The sequence below is a fragment of the Gastrolobium bilobum genome, unplaced genomic scaffold, assembly GCF_033153095.1.
Source record: "Gastrolobium bilobum isolate Gb01-03AN ecotype WA unplaced genomic scaffold, APGP_CSIRO_Gbil_v1 utg2926, whole genome shotgun sequence".
Lineage (NCBI taxonomy): Eukaryota > Viridiplantae > Streptophyta > Magnoliopsida > Fabales > Fabaceae > Gastrolobium > Gastrolobium bilobum.
In genome coordinates, this window is record NW_026898807.1 from 256,222 (window position 1) to 274,812 (window position 18,591).

Here is an 18,591-nt window from a genome sequence, read left to right on the forward strand (position 1 = left end):
ATTTTCATCGTTTTTGTTTTTCCTTCAAATCGGACACCGTTCGGACCTTCAAAATGCCTCCCATTGTAGTAAATAACTATAGGAACCATGTTTGGACTTGAACTCATCTTTCACACAAAAATTAGATCTAGGTTTTGGGTTTGGAGGTTGGTTCGGATTTTTGAGCACAAAATGGGAGTGTGGAGATGTAATCTCAATGTCCCACCAAGATTCAGCTTTCTGAAATGATGAGATGAAATATGTGTGATGTTTCGGATTAGAGAGGGTAAGAGAGAGAGATTTGGGGTTTCAAAAACCCTATACCTCGCAACAATGGCCGAAACCCATACATATTGGGGTTTCTGGACGCTATTTACCCGGGTACACTGATCCATACCCGGGTAAATAATTCAACCATTTTTCCAGATTCAAGAACTCTACCCGGGTACACTCCTACATACTCGTGTAGATAAAAAATTTTCAAAAATTACCCGGGTAGGTAATGGTGTACCTGGGTAGGCTTCGTGGTCAACGGTCAAACAGGGGCAGATTGGTGTTATGTTTGTTGGGGAGAGTAAATTTTCGAAATAGTTTTGAATGAAGGGCAATTTGGTAATTAATTATTAATTAAGGGTCATAAGGGTCAAAGAGCCATTTCCTCTGTCTTCGGCTGCAAAACGGATCAGCCTTATGGATTGAAGTGTTTTAGGATTATTTATGGGTGAAAGATGGGTTTAAATTATCTTATGTCGTAAAAGAGAACTATTTTATGTGAGTGAGACATTAAAAGTCGCACCATTGTTTTTTCTTTTTTTTTGATTTTTTAAAAAATGACGGGACCCACATAATTTATTTTTATAACATGTGATAAGCCATCTTATGCCACATGAGATTAACAAATCCCGTGAAAGATACCCAAAACAGGTAAATGCGGGCAAGACTACAACAATTTAGGCCCAAGTTCTGCCTCTAGATAAAACCATTTTTCCCATATACAAAAAAAGCTTAGGCCAAACAGTCCAACTTTATTTATTTATTTATTAAAAAGAAAGTTATATTTATAACTTATTTTTATTTATAGTTTTTTACAACTATATTTTAATTATTGATTTTTGTCAATCAATAATTATTATTTTTCAAATCAAATTTATTAATTAATTATTAATTCACAATAATTAATAATTACTAATTAGTGAAAATCAATATTTATGATATAATTATAAAGGAAAATAGTTGTCTTGTATCACATAAAATAATTATCTTAGGTTGCACACTCATAAAATCTTGTGCTCATATTTTTTTAAAAATTGTAGGCCTCACAATTTTTTTTTACCTACATGAATTACCTATCTTATCTTATATGACGTAAGATTAATAAATCTCAATTATAAAAGGGTGTAAACGAATTCTTCGTTTTTTTGATACAAAAGAAAACAAACAGCGCTAATAGACATTTTGTGGAGTCGTAACTCCAATAACAGCTTCTTTTAGAATGGATAGACAAGATGTATATTATAAGCTCCTGCATCAGCCTACTCTTTTCTGAGAACTACAGAAATGCAACCCTTGTAGAAAATGTTTGCTGTTTATGTTAAGGTTATATGTCAAATAATACAAGCATATTCCATCATTCCATGCATCCTTCCGGAGATTTGGCTATGGCTGAGTAATTTGGTCTACGAAGGAATGGAATAAACCCCTGTTTCAGTTTTAGATTATCTAAACCAATAACATGTTCTGCTTCAGAAGTACAGACGATGGTGTTTGGGCACTGTCATAATAGTTGGCACTGCCTGCCTTACTGGGAGTTCTTTTCCTTATAATAGAGGGAATATTTTCATAGGTCATTGCTAAGCTTCTTAGTACGGATTCTGGGCTGATGCCGCTTATGTAATTCCTGGGTATAGACGTTGGGGGAGTATAATGGGAACCTTCATTGTCCGCGCACTCGATGTGTGTTTTTGGTCTTAGACATTCATTGAATTCTGCAGGGGACACCAAATCTTCCACCGGGGGGAGTTCATTAGAAAGGTAATCATATTCTTTACTTATGCCGTCTGCATTGCGTGGCATACTGTTGATTTTATTGTTGCTTCCCCATCCAACTTGATCTTTCTTCTCACGATTAGACGATTTTGAGTAGCTCAAATGGGGGCTGTCAGATTCGTCACCCACAATAGACTTTATATTCGAAGAAGAAACCTTTTGCCTTTTGAGAGATTTATAGGCCTCATAAGTAATAGTTGTGGCAAGAGGGAAACAATCCAAATTTTTAGTAAGCATGTCCAGAGAATTATTCAAAGACGACTCCATAGATTTAATTGTGCAAGTAGGGTTGGTATGGTCTTTGCAACATGTAACAGTGTCTATCTCATTTGGTAAATTAATCAGTTTGCTTTCACCTTGTCTCGAGGCCCCAGGAGTTCCCTCCTCACAACAGCTTTTTCTAGAGCAAAATTCCTCTCCAGAAGCATTTTGAAGAACAAGTTTTGTTGGAAAGTTATCAACACTCTGGTTCAACCAGTGACTCTGCTGGAGAGACACCATTCCATTGAAACTTTGATCCTCAACTTTGACCAACACATGCGCTGGCTTTATTTGAGAAGCGCAGAAACTGGAAGTGGAAACCTTCATGTCACACCCAAAAGGTGAGGATGTATCCAATTTCTTCTTCATTAAGCAGTTCCAATGATTTTTTATAGCATTGTCAGTCCTGGCTTGCCCAAAAGAAATAAAAAATTATCATGGTTCAATAGACAACAGGATGATATGAAGCTGCTTCAGAAATGCAAATACATTTATCAATATCTTCAATATTATTGTTCTACTTTTATTTGCCTACCTTGCTTTTCTAGGGAGAGGTGAGGTGACAAGGGCAATACAGTCACAAGAGAGATACATAAAGGATAACTTAGGCATACAATGGAAATGACCCATCAATTAACTGCTCATCTTTTCCTCAAAATCAACTATTAAATATTTATGCATGTTTTGAAATATATATTGTTAGAATGCAGGTTGAAAAGCCTGCGTAATAGTATCAGATAAGTACCTTCCAGGAAGAATCTTTGCAATTTTTGCCCATTTACTGCCATATATTTGGTGATAGTAAGCAAGTACTGATTCCTCCTCCTCCGTCCATGCATCCTTCTTTATAGCTGGATCAAGGTGATTGTGCCACCTGAAATGATAACTACTTAATTATTACTTCATTTTCTGGCAACATAATTCATTGGAAATATACAAACAGTGATCTGTCAAATATATTATCAATGGGAAATAATACTCTTATGCTACATAAGAGTACGTCATTTTTCTACACTAATTCGTTTTTCGTGTCAATTAATTTTTCTTTTCTTTTTTAATATAAAATATGGGACCCACATTTAACTCCTCTCTACTTTTTTTATCTCCTACAATCCTACAACATAAGAAAACTTAAACCCATTATCAATACAACACCTAGGTTATCTAACATATGCGTCCAACATAAACAATCTAACTCAAATATCTTCTTGATGAGTCAGTTAGACATCAATCAAGCATTGAAATCCGACAAAGGCTATAGAAAATTGTCTGCGAATGAATAGTAAAATTGCATACAAAAGTTGTCATTGGGTTACCGCAATAGTAATGCATCAAATAAGAAAAAAAAAGGAGAAATTAACAGGATACATAAAAATACCCACTCTATGCCACAAACATAAGGGCACTTATAAGGTCTGTTATTGCCTACCTCTCTCTGCATTGCTTCCCAATACGACCTGGCAAGGAATTTGCAATAACAGACCATCTCTTTAAACCATACTTTCTGACTAGCTCAACGAGGCAATCATCCTCCTAAAACATTAAATGGAGAAGCAGACCTCAATTACAATCAACATTTCAACAAACAGCATTTAGTACATTAAAAAATTATAACAAAAGTTAAAGTATAGTAGAAGTGCACCTCCTCTGTCCATGATCCCTTTACAAGATCAGGATTTAAAACCTTTTGCCAGCGATGCAAGCATTGGACGTCAGTTCGCCCAGGGAGGTATGTAGCTGTAAAGGACCAGTTTGGCAACCAGATTAACTTGGTTAGCAATAAGCCTAAAAGAGTATATGGCAATTAACTCCTGCATGAATGCATTCAAAGATGACAAAGAATGTCATTAACAGTATCTCAGTGTACTAAATTTCATAACGGAGGAGCAATCTATAGTTTTATAAAGCATCTCTTAACAATGCAGCGGTGAAAAAACCCAAAATGCAGTATAAAAGAGTAGACACTAGCCAATAGTTGGCGAGTTGTATTAAGTTCTCAACATGTTGCTTTAGCCTTTAAGATAATTTCAGTTGAGAGTAGACACAAGAAATAATAGTTCAAACTGATACTGATTTTGCCACATCCACCTATTTTCTTCCAGTTCTTTCCATCGTGCTTCTTCACAGTCTCAATCAAAAGGTTGTCCTGTTTGTCAGAGCCACAGGATGGCCAAGTTAGGAAGCGTTAATACTGCAAAATGTAAGATAACAAAAAAAAAAAAAATCCGGAGAAAGGATAACAAAAGAAAAAAGAGAGTATAAAACCCATGTACTTCATTGCAGTATGCATATTAGCTTTATTTTAGGGAATTTGGTAATCACTCGTCATTGTAGTTTCTCTGTTTTCAAATATTTCGATATTAAGAAGGAAAATTGCAACTTCCGTTTAAAGGGAAATTTCCACAACAAAAATTTCAAAGAGCACACAACAAAAATTTCACAATTAGGAAACTGTGGCTTCCGATTGTTTTGAAAAGGAAAAAAGAGAGGGTTAAAATCAAGCGACAGACCTCTTCCTCTGTCCAGCATCCCTTTGTCGAGCGTCTAGCTTGGGCTTTTATTCTCCTATCAATTTTTGTGAAAAAATAATTAGCACTAAGCAATAGAATGCATTTTTAATAAGGGCGTTTAAAAAGTCCAAAGTACCTAGAACTGACTAGCAAAAAATTCTAGAAGCCAAACACGAATCGATTTCCAAATCCCAAAAAAACAACAACATTCGAGGCTTGATACCAGGAAGTGTCAATAAAAACTTCGACTGGATCAAAATTCTGTAAGGCCCCTTCTATAATTATATAGGCTTCAAGAAAGATGATATTTCCCCGAATCCGTTTCATGATTTACTTGTTCCATGATCATGGAATCTATTTCATGTATAGCATATGCTTAGTTCGAAATCATTATATAATGCTTTAAGATGGAAATGGAGATGAAATTTTAGATTTAGACAGAGTAGCTTACCCTGCAACAGGTGTTGATTTCAGAAGAGAGGTATCGCAATTGCAATTGGGCGAAGAAAGACACAAATGGAGCCCATCTTTATGAGGTGAATCAGATTCGAAATCCTCGAGCTCCTTTTTAACCTCCAACATGACTCTTTTTTCTAAATCAAATCCTTCAACAGAAAATGACGCATAATAATGATCACATTGCGAACAAAGACCACAGATAATAATCATAAACAAAATATTTAATAACACGAGTTTCAATCCGTTTAGACGATAATGGATTCAGCTTCAAGTGGCAGATTATTTCATTATTTGCAGATATTTTATGAAAAGGAAAACAGAACATGGAAAGCGCGTTGCTAAAATGAAGTAGAAGATGCTCAAGTATGAAATTTCTACTCGTAACTACTCGAAAATTGCTGAAGGGAAAAGGAGGACGTTACTGAGTAGGAGTGTGAAAGAAAATGCTGGAGAAAGCAAGCAAAGACAGATATTAGTCTGAAGTTTGAAATGACATAATAAGTGGTTTGGGTAGTTTTAACCGCTTCTTAGTGTGCTGCAGAAGCAGCTTACGTTGGAAGCTAATGGAGAGAGACGGCCGTTTTTTTTTATTTTTTTAAAGTTAATAAACGGCTTGCATTGCAATTTTCTTGTGACTAGTTAATGAATAATGAGGTAACGGAGATGAACGGTTTATTATGATGAAGATATTGTAGGCCTGGGCTTGAGTGTCTCATGATGGAGATAGATTTCTGCCCATTAAGATAACCCATGTTCCTTATTAAGGGCCTCAATCCTATAAAGCCCAAATATCTTCGGCCTCCTTCCTTACTAATGTGTAGAGGGGATATGAATAATTTGACTTTTCTGATTCCTAGTTTACACGCAAGTAAATATAATACATCAAACTTCAAGGCATCATCCACCGAATCTAGAAGATCAGGATCAAAGAAATTCGAAAATTTAACAATAAGATTTAAGACTTAACTTCGACCATGTTTTACACAATTGACTTTTATTTTATACAGGTATTCAGCGCTCGTTTTTCAACCTTCGGCTCTACACAAAATTCAAATGTGACTTTTGACTTTGAATTCTTTTTTTTTTTTACCACTTTCATCCCAATTAGTTTATTAAGAATGAAAATGATATATGTTAACATTAAATTTACAAGGAGCAACATGAGTCGACATATATGATTTAGGTGCTTGATTTGACCCCAAATTCATTGCCTCCTGTTCCAACAATTAAACATTTGTCAATTGGGATGATGAATCCTTAAACATATTTCGTAACTAATTATTCTCTTATCATTAGATAAATGTCTGCGAATTAATCATATAAAAATTGGAACTGCAAAAGATTATGCTTTGGAGATAAATTTTAGCATAAATAATGTTGTGAACAGATGTTACAGAGCTCCAAAACTTTCTTATGTAATTGATACACGCGCTTCTTGTACACTTTTATTTATTTTTATATAAAACAATATTCATTAAACCGTGCATAGATAGGTTACTTCTTGCGTGTTGAAGCTAGCTTGCTAATTCACATTTGCGTATTTCCAGTTTCAACAATAGTGGGTTGATTATTGTCCTCACGTTGATTTATTACGACTTCAGATGAAAACTCATAAATCTATTTATTGGTTGGGTGATTGGATGGAAATTGATTTTTCATCTCTTCTTTTTTGGCAACTGTATATTTCTTTACAGCATCGTCTTCCGAGACCCCAAGTAAAAAATGAGGGGATATTCTTATTATCAAAAAAATTCAGTATCAACTCATTACTTATCTAATCACTATTAAATCATAGAGAGAATGCTGAAAAGTTTACGAAAAGAGAGAATATTGATTCAATGATAATTAGATAGAAGTCCATTTTTCATACAACGGTCACATGTACTATTGTTACTCACAATCAAACACTGTTTAACACATTATTTTTTTCTCTTTTTTTTTTTTGGAAATATTCCATCGATTCATCGCTTCGCGACTAGTCTGATTCGAGGCGGGTCCAGAATTAAGGTTTTAAACCCCTACCAAAGATGATACTGGGGATTGATATGAGTATTTTTGGTAGTAAAAATATCTTACTTTCGTATAAAATAAAGAAGAACTTGAGAAGGTTAGAAGAGGTTTCTTACCAATGGAGGCAGGAGAATCTGACCCGTATTTAACTCACCAGATTTCTAAAATCACGGCTCAAACCACGTTTTAATTAACGTGACCCATTTTGCTAAGCTACCATGTTCTTCTACAAATTCAGTTATTTGTATTGCCAAATAATTGACTTGTCTTCTAGTCCGTAACTTATATCTAATACATGACATCATCAGATGAATTTTTCAAAACCATCCTATAAATATAATTATATATAAACCCAATTCTCATCCCTTTTCCTTGAACTCTTTGCAACACAGGTAAATTATAATTGCGGTCATGAAAAGCCTCTCCGTTTTCCTTTTCATCGCCATAAGCTGCATCGCTGCAGCTCAGGCAGCCAAATTCGACATCACAAACAGATGCAACCACACCGTGTGGGCAGCAGCCATGCCTGGCGGCGGCATGAGGCTTAACTCCGGCGAAACATGGAGCTTCAACATGACAAACGGCACCACGGGAGCACGCATTTGGGGTCGAACCAATTGCAGCTTCGACCGTGCAGGACGCGGGAAGTGCGAGACAGGTGACTGTGAGGGTGTTCTGGAGTGCAAATCATACGGCACAGCACCGAACACACTTGTCGAATTTGCCTTAAACCAATACAACAACCTGGACTTCTACGACATCTCACTCGTCGATGGGTTCAATATTCCGGTTATAATAAGCCCAAACTCTACCTTGTGCAAGGCCGTTAATTGCACCGGTAACATCAACGGAGAGTGTCCACGTCAGCTGAAGGCTACAGGTGGATGCCACAATCCATGCACTGTGTACAATACCACTCAGTATTGTTGCTCCTCTGGTAGCTGCGGTCCTACTACTTACTCCAGATACTTCAAGGACAGGTGCCCTGAAGCGTACAGTTACCCTAAGGATGATGCAACCAGCACCTTCTCATGTCCTGGAGGAACCAACTATGGGGTTGTATTTTGCCCTTGAGCTTCTTTTTTCTTTCTTTTATTTTTATCTGTCGTTATTCTATTGTCCTTAATTCTGATCTCGTGATTTCTATTGGTGTTTATACTTTATTATATATACTTTCATATATTGTAACACCGAATAAAGGTTCATGTGGGCTTTGTATTTGTGCACAACTCTGGGATGTGCTCTCTTTGTCCATATGTTGGTGAATAAGTGATCATGATTATTATAAAGAGTCCTTGATTCATTGTTCATTTCAAAAACTAGGATATGATGGATGTTGTCAGGCACGGATCATTTGGTAAGAGAAACTGAATGCATTTTAATATCTAGTTTTAAGGCCATAGTAGTCAATATATGCATCTTTTCAAGATTAAAGGAGTGCTCTAATGCAGCACTAGTTATTGATTATTAGATTATTAGTATTTTAACCCGTTCACAGAGCAAAATATAAAATTTTAATTGTATTCAAATTTTCTAAACATATACAATAATTATTAACTTTTTGAATTGAAAACGTATAATAATTATTGACCATTAAATATACATTGTTAGTGAATTCCTACTCCTTCTTTGATAGTATCACTAAAAGAATATGAGTTTGATTTTGATGCGTAAAATATTTTTACACTACTATTCGTCTTATATTACCATCTTATTTAATGATTTTAATTATATTAACATGAGATAGTTGTTTCATCAAATGATGTCACAACACATATTATCATATATAACTAAACATGAAATGTATTAAAAAAATTTTGGGAGAGAGAACTTTGTCGTATTTACAATCCTACCCAAGTTGAATTGAGATTAATCGGCATCCGTTGGCAACCAAATACCACGTGATTTATATAAATTTTTTTACTTATACACCGACTATCATTAAAATTAAATTGTTGTTTATATATATTTCCTGATTTAGCTTCACAAATTTTACTCCGTGATTTACCATCTATGAAGTTGATTTTATTTTTAGTATAGCCAAGTTTGACCTGGAAAAAATTGGAAACAAAAAACGACTAGTCTCTATGCTGATTATTATTAAATTTGTTAACTTGTGAAACAATCTTCCATCCTATTGTTCGACCTTTGAATTTTGGGAACAACAACGACTTTCATTATTATCATCAACTTGTTTATTTTATTAAAGGGATCTATTAATTATATCATATTCCATGAGATAATTATTTCATGCAACATGAGATAATTATTTCTCTTTATTAAAACAAACAAATAGGCGGGTTCTAAATCTTGTTGGGATAATTAATTTAAGGGAAAAACTATTCTCACTCTACATGAGGTAGGTTTTTTCTTCTACACACCCTTCGATAACTGTGTCATTTTTTTTAAGTGATGAAACCCACAAGTTTGTCTTAATTTAAGGGATTTATACTTCCGTTTACACCGCAAAAGTATAATCTCCTGTCATAGACTCATCAAATTGTGTGCTTTAATTTATTTATTTTTTAAATATGGACCCCACTGATAAATGTATCTGTTGTAAAATCTCAACATTTGTTGTCACTAGGGATGTAAATAGGTTAGGTTAGGCTAGACTTTGGCTTAAATAGGTTAGACCTGTACAAAAAACATTGGGTCTAGCCTGACCCGTTAGCCTGTGTAGGTCCCAACTTATAAGTCGTCCTATATTTAAAAAAAAAATTATTATCCTAGGCCTGTTAGCCTGTTTAAGCTTATTAAACATTCAACAATTAAAAGAATAACTAAAATAATATTACTTTATTATTCAATATTTTTAAAATAATAATTTTATTTATTTTATTTAAAATAAATAATATGATATAGATTGGCCAGTAGGTTTATAGGCCCGACATGTAAAAAAAAGCCTATGACCTATTTTCTAAATAGATTTTTTTAAAAGTCTAGGTCTGTTCTATTTTATTATTTGTAATAGGCCAAATATAGCCTAATATATATAGACTAGATCATAGGCTCCTGTAGGCCGACTTAACTTATTTACACCCCTAATTGTCACTGCAGAGCCCTTAATTTAATTTACATACACTAATAATGTGAAGGAGTTTTACACTTGGAATGAGATATTGTACGTACTATTTTTCATACATATTTATTATTATTATTTTTGTGGTATCCTCTTTTCATGCATATTTAACTCACTTCTCTCCACACTCTTATATTACTCCTTTATCCTTTATCTCTCATTTTACTATTGGTTGAGATTGTGATTTAATGAAATGAAAAGAAATAGGTAAAATAAGTATAAAAAAATTAAGTATAATATCATAACCCTAGTTTATAATATAATTAAAATTTTATTTTTTATTTTTGATAAATTAATTTGAACTTATATATAAAAAAAAGATAATTTAAAATCATTAATGGCACGATAAAGATTGTTTAGGGTTATAAGAAGTTGCTATCACTCGGTTATAAGAGGTTGTAATATGATATAAAGTATTAGTTCCATCCTAAAGCTTTTTTTTTTGTGTGTGTGTGATCCTAAAGCTTAACTTATTAAGTGAAAGACATATGCATAATTTTATAATATACTTTTCTAATATTATATTTATTATTTTTATAACTTACATTTAAATTTATGAAATTATATGCTACATGTTAAAAGAATTATAATAAAAAAAATTAAAACTAACTCAATTAAAACTTTATTTTTAATTTTTATTATAATTTATTCAATATATATAAAACGACTAGATTAAATTGATTCACTTATAACTTCAAATCAAACTTTTCCATACCAGGCCTATTGTCAATAACAAGTGTAGGGCCATCTATGATCATTCTATACCTTACTTATTTTGTATTCACAATGTTTAAGTGGGCTTTTTGGACAAAAGTCGGATATTATTACAAACTATGGAAAAAATGTGTGTATTTTTAAAGGATATAAATTTAGGTCTTTTTAACAAAGAGTTAGAGATGTTTTATTTAAAATTTAAATTAAAAAAACTCTCACTTTCTCTTTCCCATAATATATTTTTATATCTTTTTTAAAAGGATCTAAGTTTGTGTCCTTTAGACATATTTTTCCCACAAACTATTTATCATGTTACAATCAAAACTATCTGATTAAGGTACATTTTATATATAAAGCTAGCAACCCTCCAAATGTATATTTTTTTGGGACCACGTTATCGAAGGAGTCAAATATATGGATAAAGTTCTTCCACTGTTGTGTAGCTGATTTTGGTATTTGCATTCGTTGTTGGAGTATATGCCTCATATTCCAAATCTATTTTTAAAGATTTTTCTTTCTCACCATAACTTGCTAATTTAATTTCATTTTTTTAATATTTTTTTCAAATTTATGCATATTTTTAAAATATTTCGAAAGAAATTAATCGGTCTGTACTCTTACTGCATGTAACGGAATTTTTTCACTCACATCCACCAAAATTTTGTTATATAATCATTTATCACTATTTAAATTTGAAATAGTACCTTTTTTATGTCTACTTCATCATTTCTAGTTGCGTAACCACATTCACGTCAACAGGTGCCTTGGCACATGTTTGTTTTAATTTTTTTTTACTTATTATATAGATTATATAATTAATTATAATTAATCAAGGTTAAAATTATAATTTGACACCACATGCATATAAAATTAAATATTCAATACAAAGTAACAACAAACCATCTAAATGGAAACAAATAATAAGGAATGAGTACAATATGGTTGTTTTTGTGTTTCACCTTTTTTTATTTTTTATCTTGTATATTTATTTATTTTTGCTTTATTTTAATCAGTTATGTTATTTATTCTTATTCCTAGTATTTTAAAAAGAAAGTCTTCTAAACTTAATCACAAAAATGATTAGTTGACCTATTTCAAATTTGGGTCCAACTAAACCAAATAAACTCATTTAAAGGTAGGAAAAAGAGTTTATCTTTTTAAAGGACACAAGATTAGTTTTTGACACTATATCTTATCGGTAAGACATATTTATAATATGAAAAAGTACTTTTTTCTCTTTTCTCAGTCACTTCAGTTAACGTGAAAAGAGAAAAGAAGTAACTTTTCATGTTATAACTATGTCTTAACGGTAAGACATAATATTAAAAACTAAAAGAACACAATTTGTGTCAATAGCGGACCCAGAAAAATTTATTTATGTCTACAAATTTAGTAGCGTTGACTTTTTTAAATGCATTAAAAAAATAAACAATAAAAGAAAAAAAAAACTTTAACTTAACATTAAAAAAAAATAATCAAGAGTCAACTAAGCTATCATAATTTCAAGCAATGATTATTTGTTAAGTTTTTATTTGTATAGCGATGCAAAATAATCTTGTCCTGATTTTTATTATTATTTTAATATTAAATATAACTATATATCACAAGTGAGGGTGAATTTTTTTATATTATGAGTTGTACAACATTTCATAGAAACTCCAATAAGTTTCAATATTTTTTGTTGTAAAGCCAACTTTATACCTAAAAGATGCATGGCTAGATATTAATATAAAATATGTGTCATAATGTATAAAATGAGGGTAAAATTGGTTGATTTGAAACATTAATATATATAAAATTAATATAAAACTTGTGTAAAGACTTGAAATATGTTGTTGTTCAAGTCTTTACATTTCATTTGATATTTCATAGAAATAAGTTCCAAGTCTTTACATTATGAGTTGTTCAAGTCTTTATATAAAGTAAACTCCAACGTCTCATAAAGCTAACATTCCCACAAAAACTTGTGTCTGCAAGTGCCCACACTTGCAATAGTGTGGGTCCGCCATTGATTTGTGTCCATTAAAAAGACACACTTAACTCTTGAAAGTAATAATCATGAAACCAAATAAATAACAGGTCTATAGTTATGGAATATGATGGTTCGTTGAACTATTGTGTTTTGAGTTATTGCACACACAAAGAATAGTCAAAAACCTAATTCTCAAATGTGAGAGCTTTCCATCGTGCTTATTGTGGCTGTTGCAAACAAGGGCGATGTTATCTAACGTGAGATATTGAAAATTTAAAGAATATAGATAATGAAAGAGAAGACGAAAGACAATTCTTATTATACATATAATTATTTTATTTGTGTGTTTTCATATCCTTAGGACAATGTTTGGTTCATTACTTATTTGTTGTGGAAGAAAAGTGAAATTATTATGTTTGAAATGGTTACCGGAAAAGTTAGTGCATTTTTATATGTTTGCTTTGATATATAATTAATGACAATTGTTCATTTGAATTTTCAATGTTATGTGACATTATTTAGTACATAATTTAGATAACTATGCTAGAATTCATACTAAATTTTTTTCTGATAAATTTGTGTAATTGCGATCAATATTTTGATAATTTTATCTGTCAAATCTTTTGGCACCGCCTAAATTTTTGGGCGGGCTCCACCACTGATCATTTCTTTCCCCACTTTTAGATTCCAATCTCAATTAACATTGGGAGGAGAGAAAAAGGGTGAAAGAACAATTTCCACCAACAATGTGAGGAGAAAAAAAGGGTGAAGGAGTTGATCTAATGATGCAGAGTGAAATAAGTAAAGTAGAAAAGTAAAAATAAATAAAAGGTAGGCATAATATTTCATCCCTTTAAATTAACTTTAATCAAAATCTAAGAATAATATATTATGCCTATCTTTTTTTCTTGATTACTTTATCTAACGATATGGAAATAAGTAGGTAAAATAGGCATAAAAAAGGCATAATATCCTTTCCCAAATCTAATAAAGATAATTATGTTTTCTTTGGATATAATAGAAAAGTTTATAATAATTTTGAATAGGGATTAACATTTCTTTTGTAAAAGAAGAAGAAGAAATATCTCTTGTAAACTCAAAACAACATAATTTTAGGATTTGACAAAAAAAATTAGGGTATTTTAGTAAAAATTTATCATACGAGGAAAGTAAAGTTTTCAACATACCATATATTTTTTGTTGTTGTAAACTCCACAACAATGTTGTCTTGAGGTAGTTGAAAATAACTTTATCTATCAATCCAAGAAAAATATTTTTTCCTCTTAAATAATATAAAGCTTCTTGATTAAAATATATTTTTAGATCACAATCTCAACCGGCTTTTATAATTTCTCTCTCTCTCCTATCATTAGTTGAGATTGTGATATGGAGAGAAATAGGTAAAGTATCTAAAATATATATGACTTTTAATTTGATTTAAATTGGATAAATTTACAAGCTTGAGTACGAAGACGAATTTAATTCAATTAATGTTATACATCTTTAGTTTTTTCAATTCATTCTATTTTCAATTATTCAGCTCAAGATATTCGATTTCAACCGGGCTATAATCAAAGTTATTTAGCTAATAAATATAATTAGTGGACAAGATATTGTGCTTATTATTATTTTTTGGAAATAGCTTTTTTTCATATCTAGTTAAATTACAATCTCAACCAAGGAGAGAGAAATGAAGAAGGTCAACTGAAAATATAATATAATGATATTAAAAGAAAATATATAAAATAGACATAATAAAAGATATGTAGACACAATATCTGGCTCTTTGACCCATTTGGGGTTTTTACCCCTTTAATTTGTCAATGTGGTATTTAGTTCACGGTATTTACTAATTGGAGTTATTGAGTGACGTGAGGGGACCAGGCGTCACTGAGTGCCGCACACCTCTCCATGTGTCACTCACACTTCTTTTATTTATTTATTTATTTTAAATGACTGCCGCCTCCCTCCCCTGGGGAACTCACACGATTGTGCCAAGTGGCACAATTCTGTTTGTTCTGTTACCGTAAAATTTCGGAAGGCCATAACTTTTGACTCGGGTATCTAAGTCAGATTATTATTTTTTGATTTCACATAACTTTTCGATATCTACGCAATGACATCTCATTTGACATATTTTATCTTTCATTAACATAGTTCAAATTTACAACAATAGTTCTATTTTTTTACAAATTTGAATTATGTTTGTGAGAGAAAAAAAAATATGCCAAATGAGGTGTCATTGCGTAGATCTCAAAAAGTTATGTGAAATCAAAAAAAATTTATTTGATTTGGATACCCGAGTCAAAAGTTACGGCCTTCCAAAGTTTTATGGTAACTGGACAAACGAAATTGTGCCACTTGACACAATCGTGTGAGTTCCCCAGGGGAGGGGGGCGACATTCAATTAAAAAAAAATAAAAGAAGTGTGAGTGACGCAGGAAAGGTGTGTGGTACTCAGTAACGCCGGGTCTCCCTCACGTCACTCAACGACCCCAATTAGTAAATATCGTGAACTAAATACCACATTGACAAATTAAAATCCCAAGAAACCCCAATCGGTCAAAGAGCTCACAATATCTTATTTCTATAATTATAAGTTGGGTTCAAAAAATTGCTACCATATTCAACGAAGGATCATAGGTAAAAAAATAAAAGAAGAGAATTGAGATAAATAAATTTAAATTTAAAATACGAAATGTCAAAATTAAATGAAGGGTTTTATGTTTATGTTACATAATATAACTCTATTTTTTTACACACACATCAAAGAAGTGAGATCCATATTATTTTTTTCTCTCTTTCATTATTCTACTTTTTCTTTTTCCTTTATTGTGTGTGTAGAAAAGTGGAGTCATATTATGTAATATAACAAACATAAAACCTTTAAATGAAATATAAAGAAGTGAACTGGCACGCGTACGTAACACCTACTGGCGCCCACCACCCTGCTTCAATTTTTATGTTTAAGAAGAACAGTATCACTGTCGCACTGAGTAGGCATACGACTGCCCTTTAAAATGAAATTACAAATTATATATGTATTATAGGAATGCCCAGACACAGTTTTTTTTTTTTTTTTCTCTTTTAAGAAAATATGTCACTATATGTGTTGTATTTTTATTGGGTGGATGTATATATAACCTTATTATGTTAGAAATTTCGTGGTTAATATTCTTAGAATTGCGATTGCGTTCACGAATGAGCTTCGGACTGAGCAGCCTCTATTTCTGTTGAGATTTAACCCACTTGATATATATGCAAGTGTGCTGTGTTTGACCATTAATGAACCACAGGACCCATCCTTTCTTTCGTGTGACGATGCTTTCCTGCCTAACCATTTTGCTGTTATAAATATATTAAAGTTTTATTATGCATGTATTCATCTCAATAGTTATACCATTAACTGGTTTTGTTCAAAATAAATTGTACATTTATCTTTCGATAAGAATCTCTTATATTACTCAATGGTATTGTTAACGAGTGTTTTCTACGTACAGATGAAAGATAATATAATAATTATATTAAATATTGTAATTATTAAAAAGAAAAAATATTGAATATTTTTAAGTTCTTAATATATTATATGCCTCACTTTCATTTAATATTTCAATATTTAATTCCTTTAATCCGTATTTTAAAGACGCTCATTAACAACCTCTTTTTATATATAAAATTCCAGTAGATGCAGAATAGAGTCAGTCAAGTTTGATTTACAATGAATTTTATGAAATTGTTTTAGGTATATTAAGAGTCCGTTTGGATAAGCTTTTTTTTCCTTCAAAAGTTTTTTTTTTTAAGGAAAAAAAAGCACTTCTCGAAAAAAGTCTGTTTGGATGCCTGCTTTTAAAAAAAGCAGAAGTCATAAAAAAAGTCAAAAACTTACTTTTTTCGGAAGCTAAAAATTTTAGCTTCTCAAAAAAGCAGAAGTCAAAAGTCAAATATTTTTTTCAAAAATCAAATATTTTTTTAAAAATCTAAATAGCTGTAACTTTTATAAAAAGTACTTTTAAAATAAGAAAGTGATAAAATTTTTTTTTAAAAAAAGTGAATACAAACGGGCCTAAGTACTATTCTTTAAGAGTAGTACTCTTAAAATCCGTTAAGATTTATACAGTTTTACATTATTTTTAATGATATATTTTGTAATTATTTGTTCAATGTGCATCAAATTAAAATTTAGTAAATAAATATCCAATAATTAATTGCGTTATATTTTTGACATTATCTTCATTAAGATGTCTCGTCAGGAAGGTGGATAGCCGCCCCCCACTTTTAATTATGACAGCTGAGCCACTTGTTTTGTTTTGTAGTATTCCAATGTGACAGGTTTGGTTATTAATTATACTAGTCTCTATATAAACCCCAAATAGCATTCTTCTATTCTCACACTTCCCACTCACAAATCAATTTTGGCTCTGAAAATGGGTTACTTATCCAACCTCACACTGTGCTCCGTACTCATGCTGAGTGCGTGTTTGGTCACAACAACGCGAGCAGCAAATTTTGAGATAGTGAATAATTGTCCTTACACAGTATGGGCAGCTGCCAGCCCCGGCGGTGGTGTCCGCCTTGAAAGAGGTCAGACATGGAACCTGGGGGTAGCACCTGGCACCGCCATGGCTCGTATATGGGGCCGTACAGGCTGCAACTTCGATGGCAGCGGTCACGGTCGTTGCCAAACCGGTGACTGCACCGGCGGACTTAAATGCACAGGTTGGGGTGTCCCTCCAAACACCTTGGCTGAGTTTGCATTGAACCAATATCAAAATCAGGATTTCTATGACATCTCTCTTGTTGATGGTTTCAACATTCCAATGGACTTCTATCCCCTCAATGGTGGCTGTCACAAAATCAGCTGCACAGCTGATATTAATGGACAGTGTCCTAACGAATTGAGGGCACAGGGTGGGTGTAACAATCCATGCACAGTGTTTAAGACCAATGAATATTGCTGCACCAATGGCCAAGGAAGTTGTGGAGCCACTAACTATTCAAGGTTCTTCAAAGACAGATGCCATGATGCATACAGCTACCCTCAGGATGACCCAACAAGTACCTTCACATGCCCCGCTGGCTCTAATTATAGAGTTGTTTTCTGTCCACTTGGTTATCCTCATATCCCACTTCAGATGCCAGGAAGTACGACCAATGAGTATTGAAAACAAAAGTACGAGAAGATGAAGTTTTTCGCGAAAACTTCATTTATATATGATAATCAATAAGCTCGGAGCTTGTTTAGTTTTTTGACTGTGTGTAATGAAATAATATATATGGACGAAATGAAGGCGTACCTTCTACTAATGAACTTTCTTTGTTATGATAAGATCCCTAACTTTGTTACAAATTAAGACTACTTTATATAACTTCCTTTATCTTTTGATAACTTTTTTCCGATAAGTATATGGTGACCATTGATTTTGGATATGAAAATGTAAGCTTCACTAGCGCAGTCGCTGTTGACTGAAGTCCCTTGGTACTGTATAAATTAATAATTGAGTATATATTAGGCTTTTTTTATCGTTTGATGATGACATCCAGTAATCTCTACCAATTTC

General features: G+C 32.3%; 3 protein-coding genes across 3 annotated transcripts; 2 read left to right on the forward strand and 1 right to left on the reverse strand.

Moving 5' to 3' along the window:
• Positions 1 to 1,417: 1,417 nt before the first annotated feature.
• Positions 1,418 to 5,765, reverse strand: LOC133284279 (uncharacterized). The gene is made up of 9 exons (XM_061481279.1): positions 5,678 to 5,765; positions 5,248 to 5,401; positions 4,797 to 4,851; positions 4,366 to 4,432; positions 3,929 to 4,023; positions 3,716 to 3,819; positions 3,032 to 3,160; positions 2,051 to 2,692; positions 1,418 to 1,855 (listed from the first exon to the last, which is right to left on the reverse strand). Exons 2-9 carry the CDS (start codon positions 5,376 to 5,378, stop codon positions 1,699 to 1,701), a joined length of 1,380 nt encoding a protein of 459 aa, XP_061337263.1. The 5' UTR covers positions 5,379 to 5,401; positions 5,678 to 5,765; the 3' UTR covers positions 1,418 to 1,698.
• Positions 5,766 to 7,667: 1,902 nt separating this feature from the next.
• LOC133284281 (protein P21-like) lies at positions 7,668 to 8,390 on the forward strand. Its single transcript, XM_061481281.1, has one exon. The coding sequence runs from the start codon at positions 7,677 to 7,679 to the stop codon at positions 8,337 to 8,339; it is 663 nt and encodes a 220-aa protein (XP_061337265.1). The 5' UTR covers positions 7,668 to 7,676; the 3' UTR covers positions 8,340 to 8,390.
• Positions 8,391 to 17,437: 9,047 nt separating this feature from the next.
• Positions 17,438 to 18,363, forward strand: LOC133284280 (thaumatin-like protein 1). Its single transcript, XM_061481280.1, has one exon. It carries the CDS (start codon positions 17,458 to 17,460, stop codon positions 18,193 to 18,195), a length of 738 nt encoding a protein of 245 aa, XP_061337264.1. The 5' UTR covers positions 17,438 to 17,457; the 3' UTR covers positions 18,196 to 18,363.
• The last annotated feature ends 228 nt before the right edge of the window (positions 18,364 to 18,591 follow it).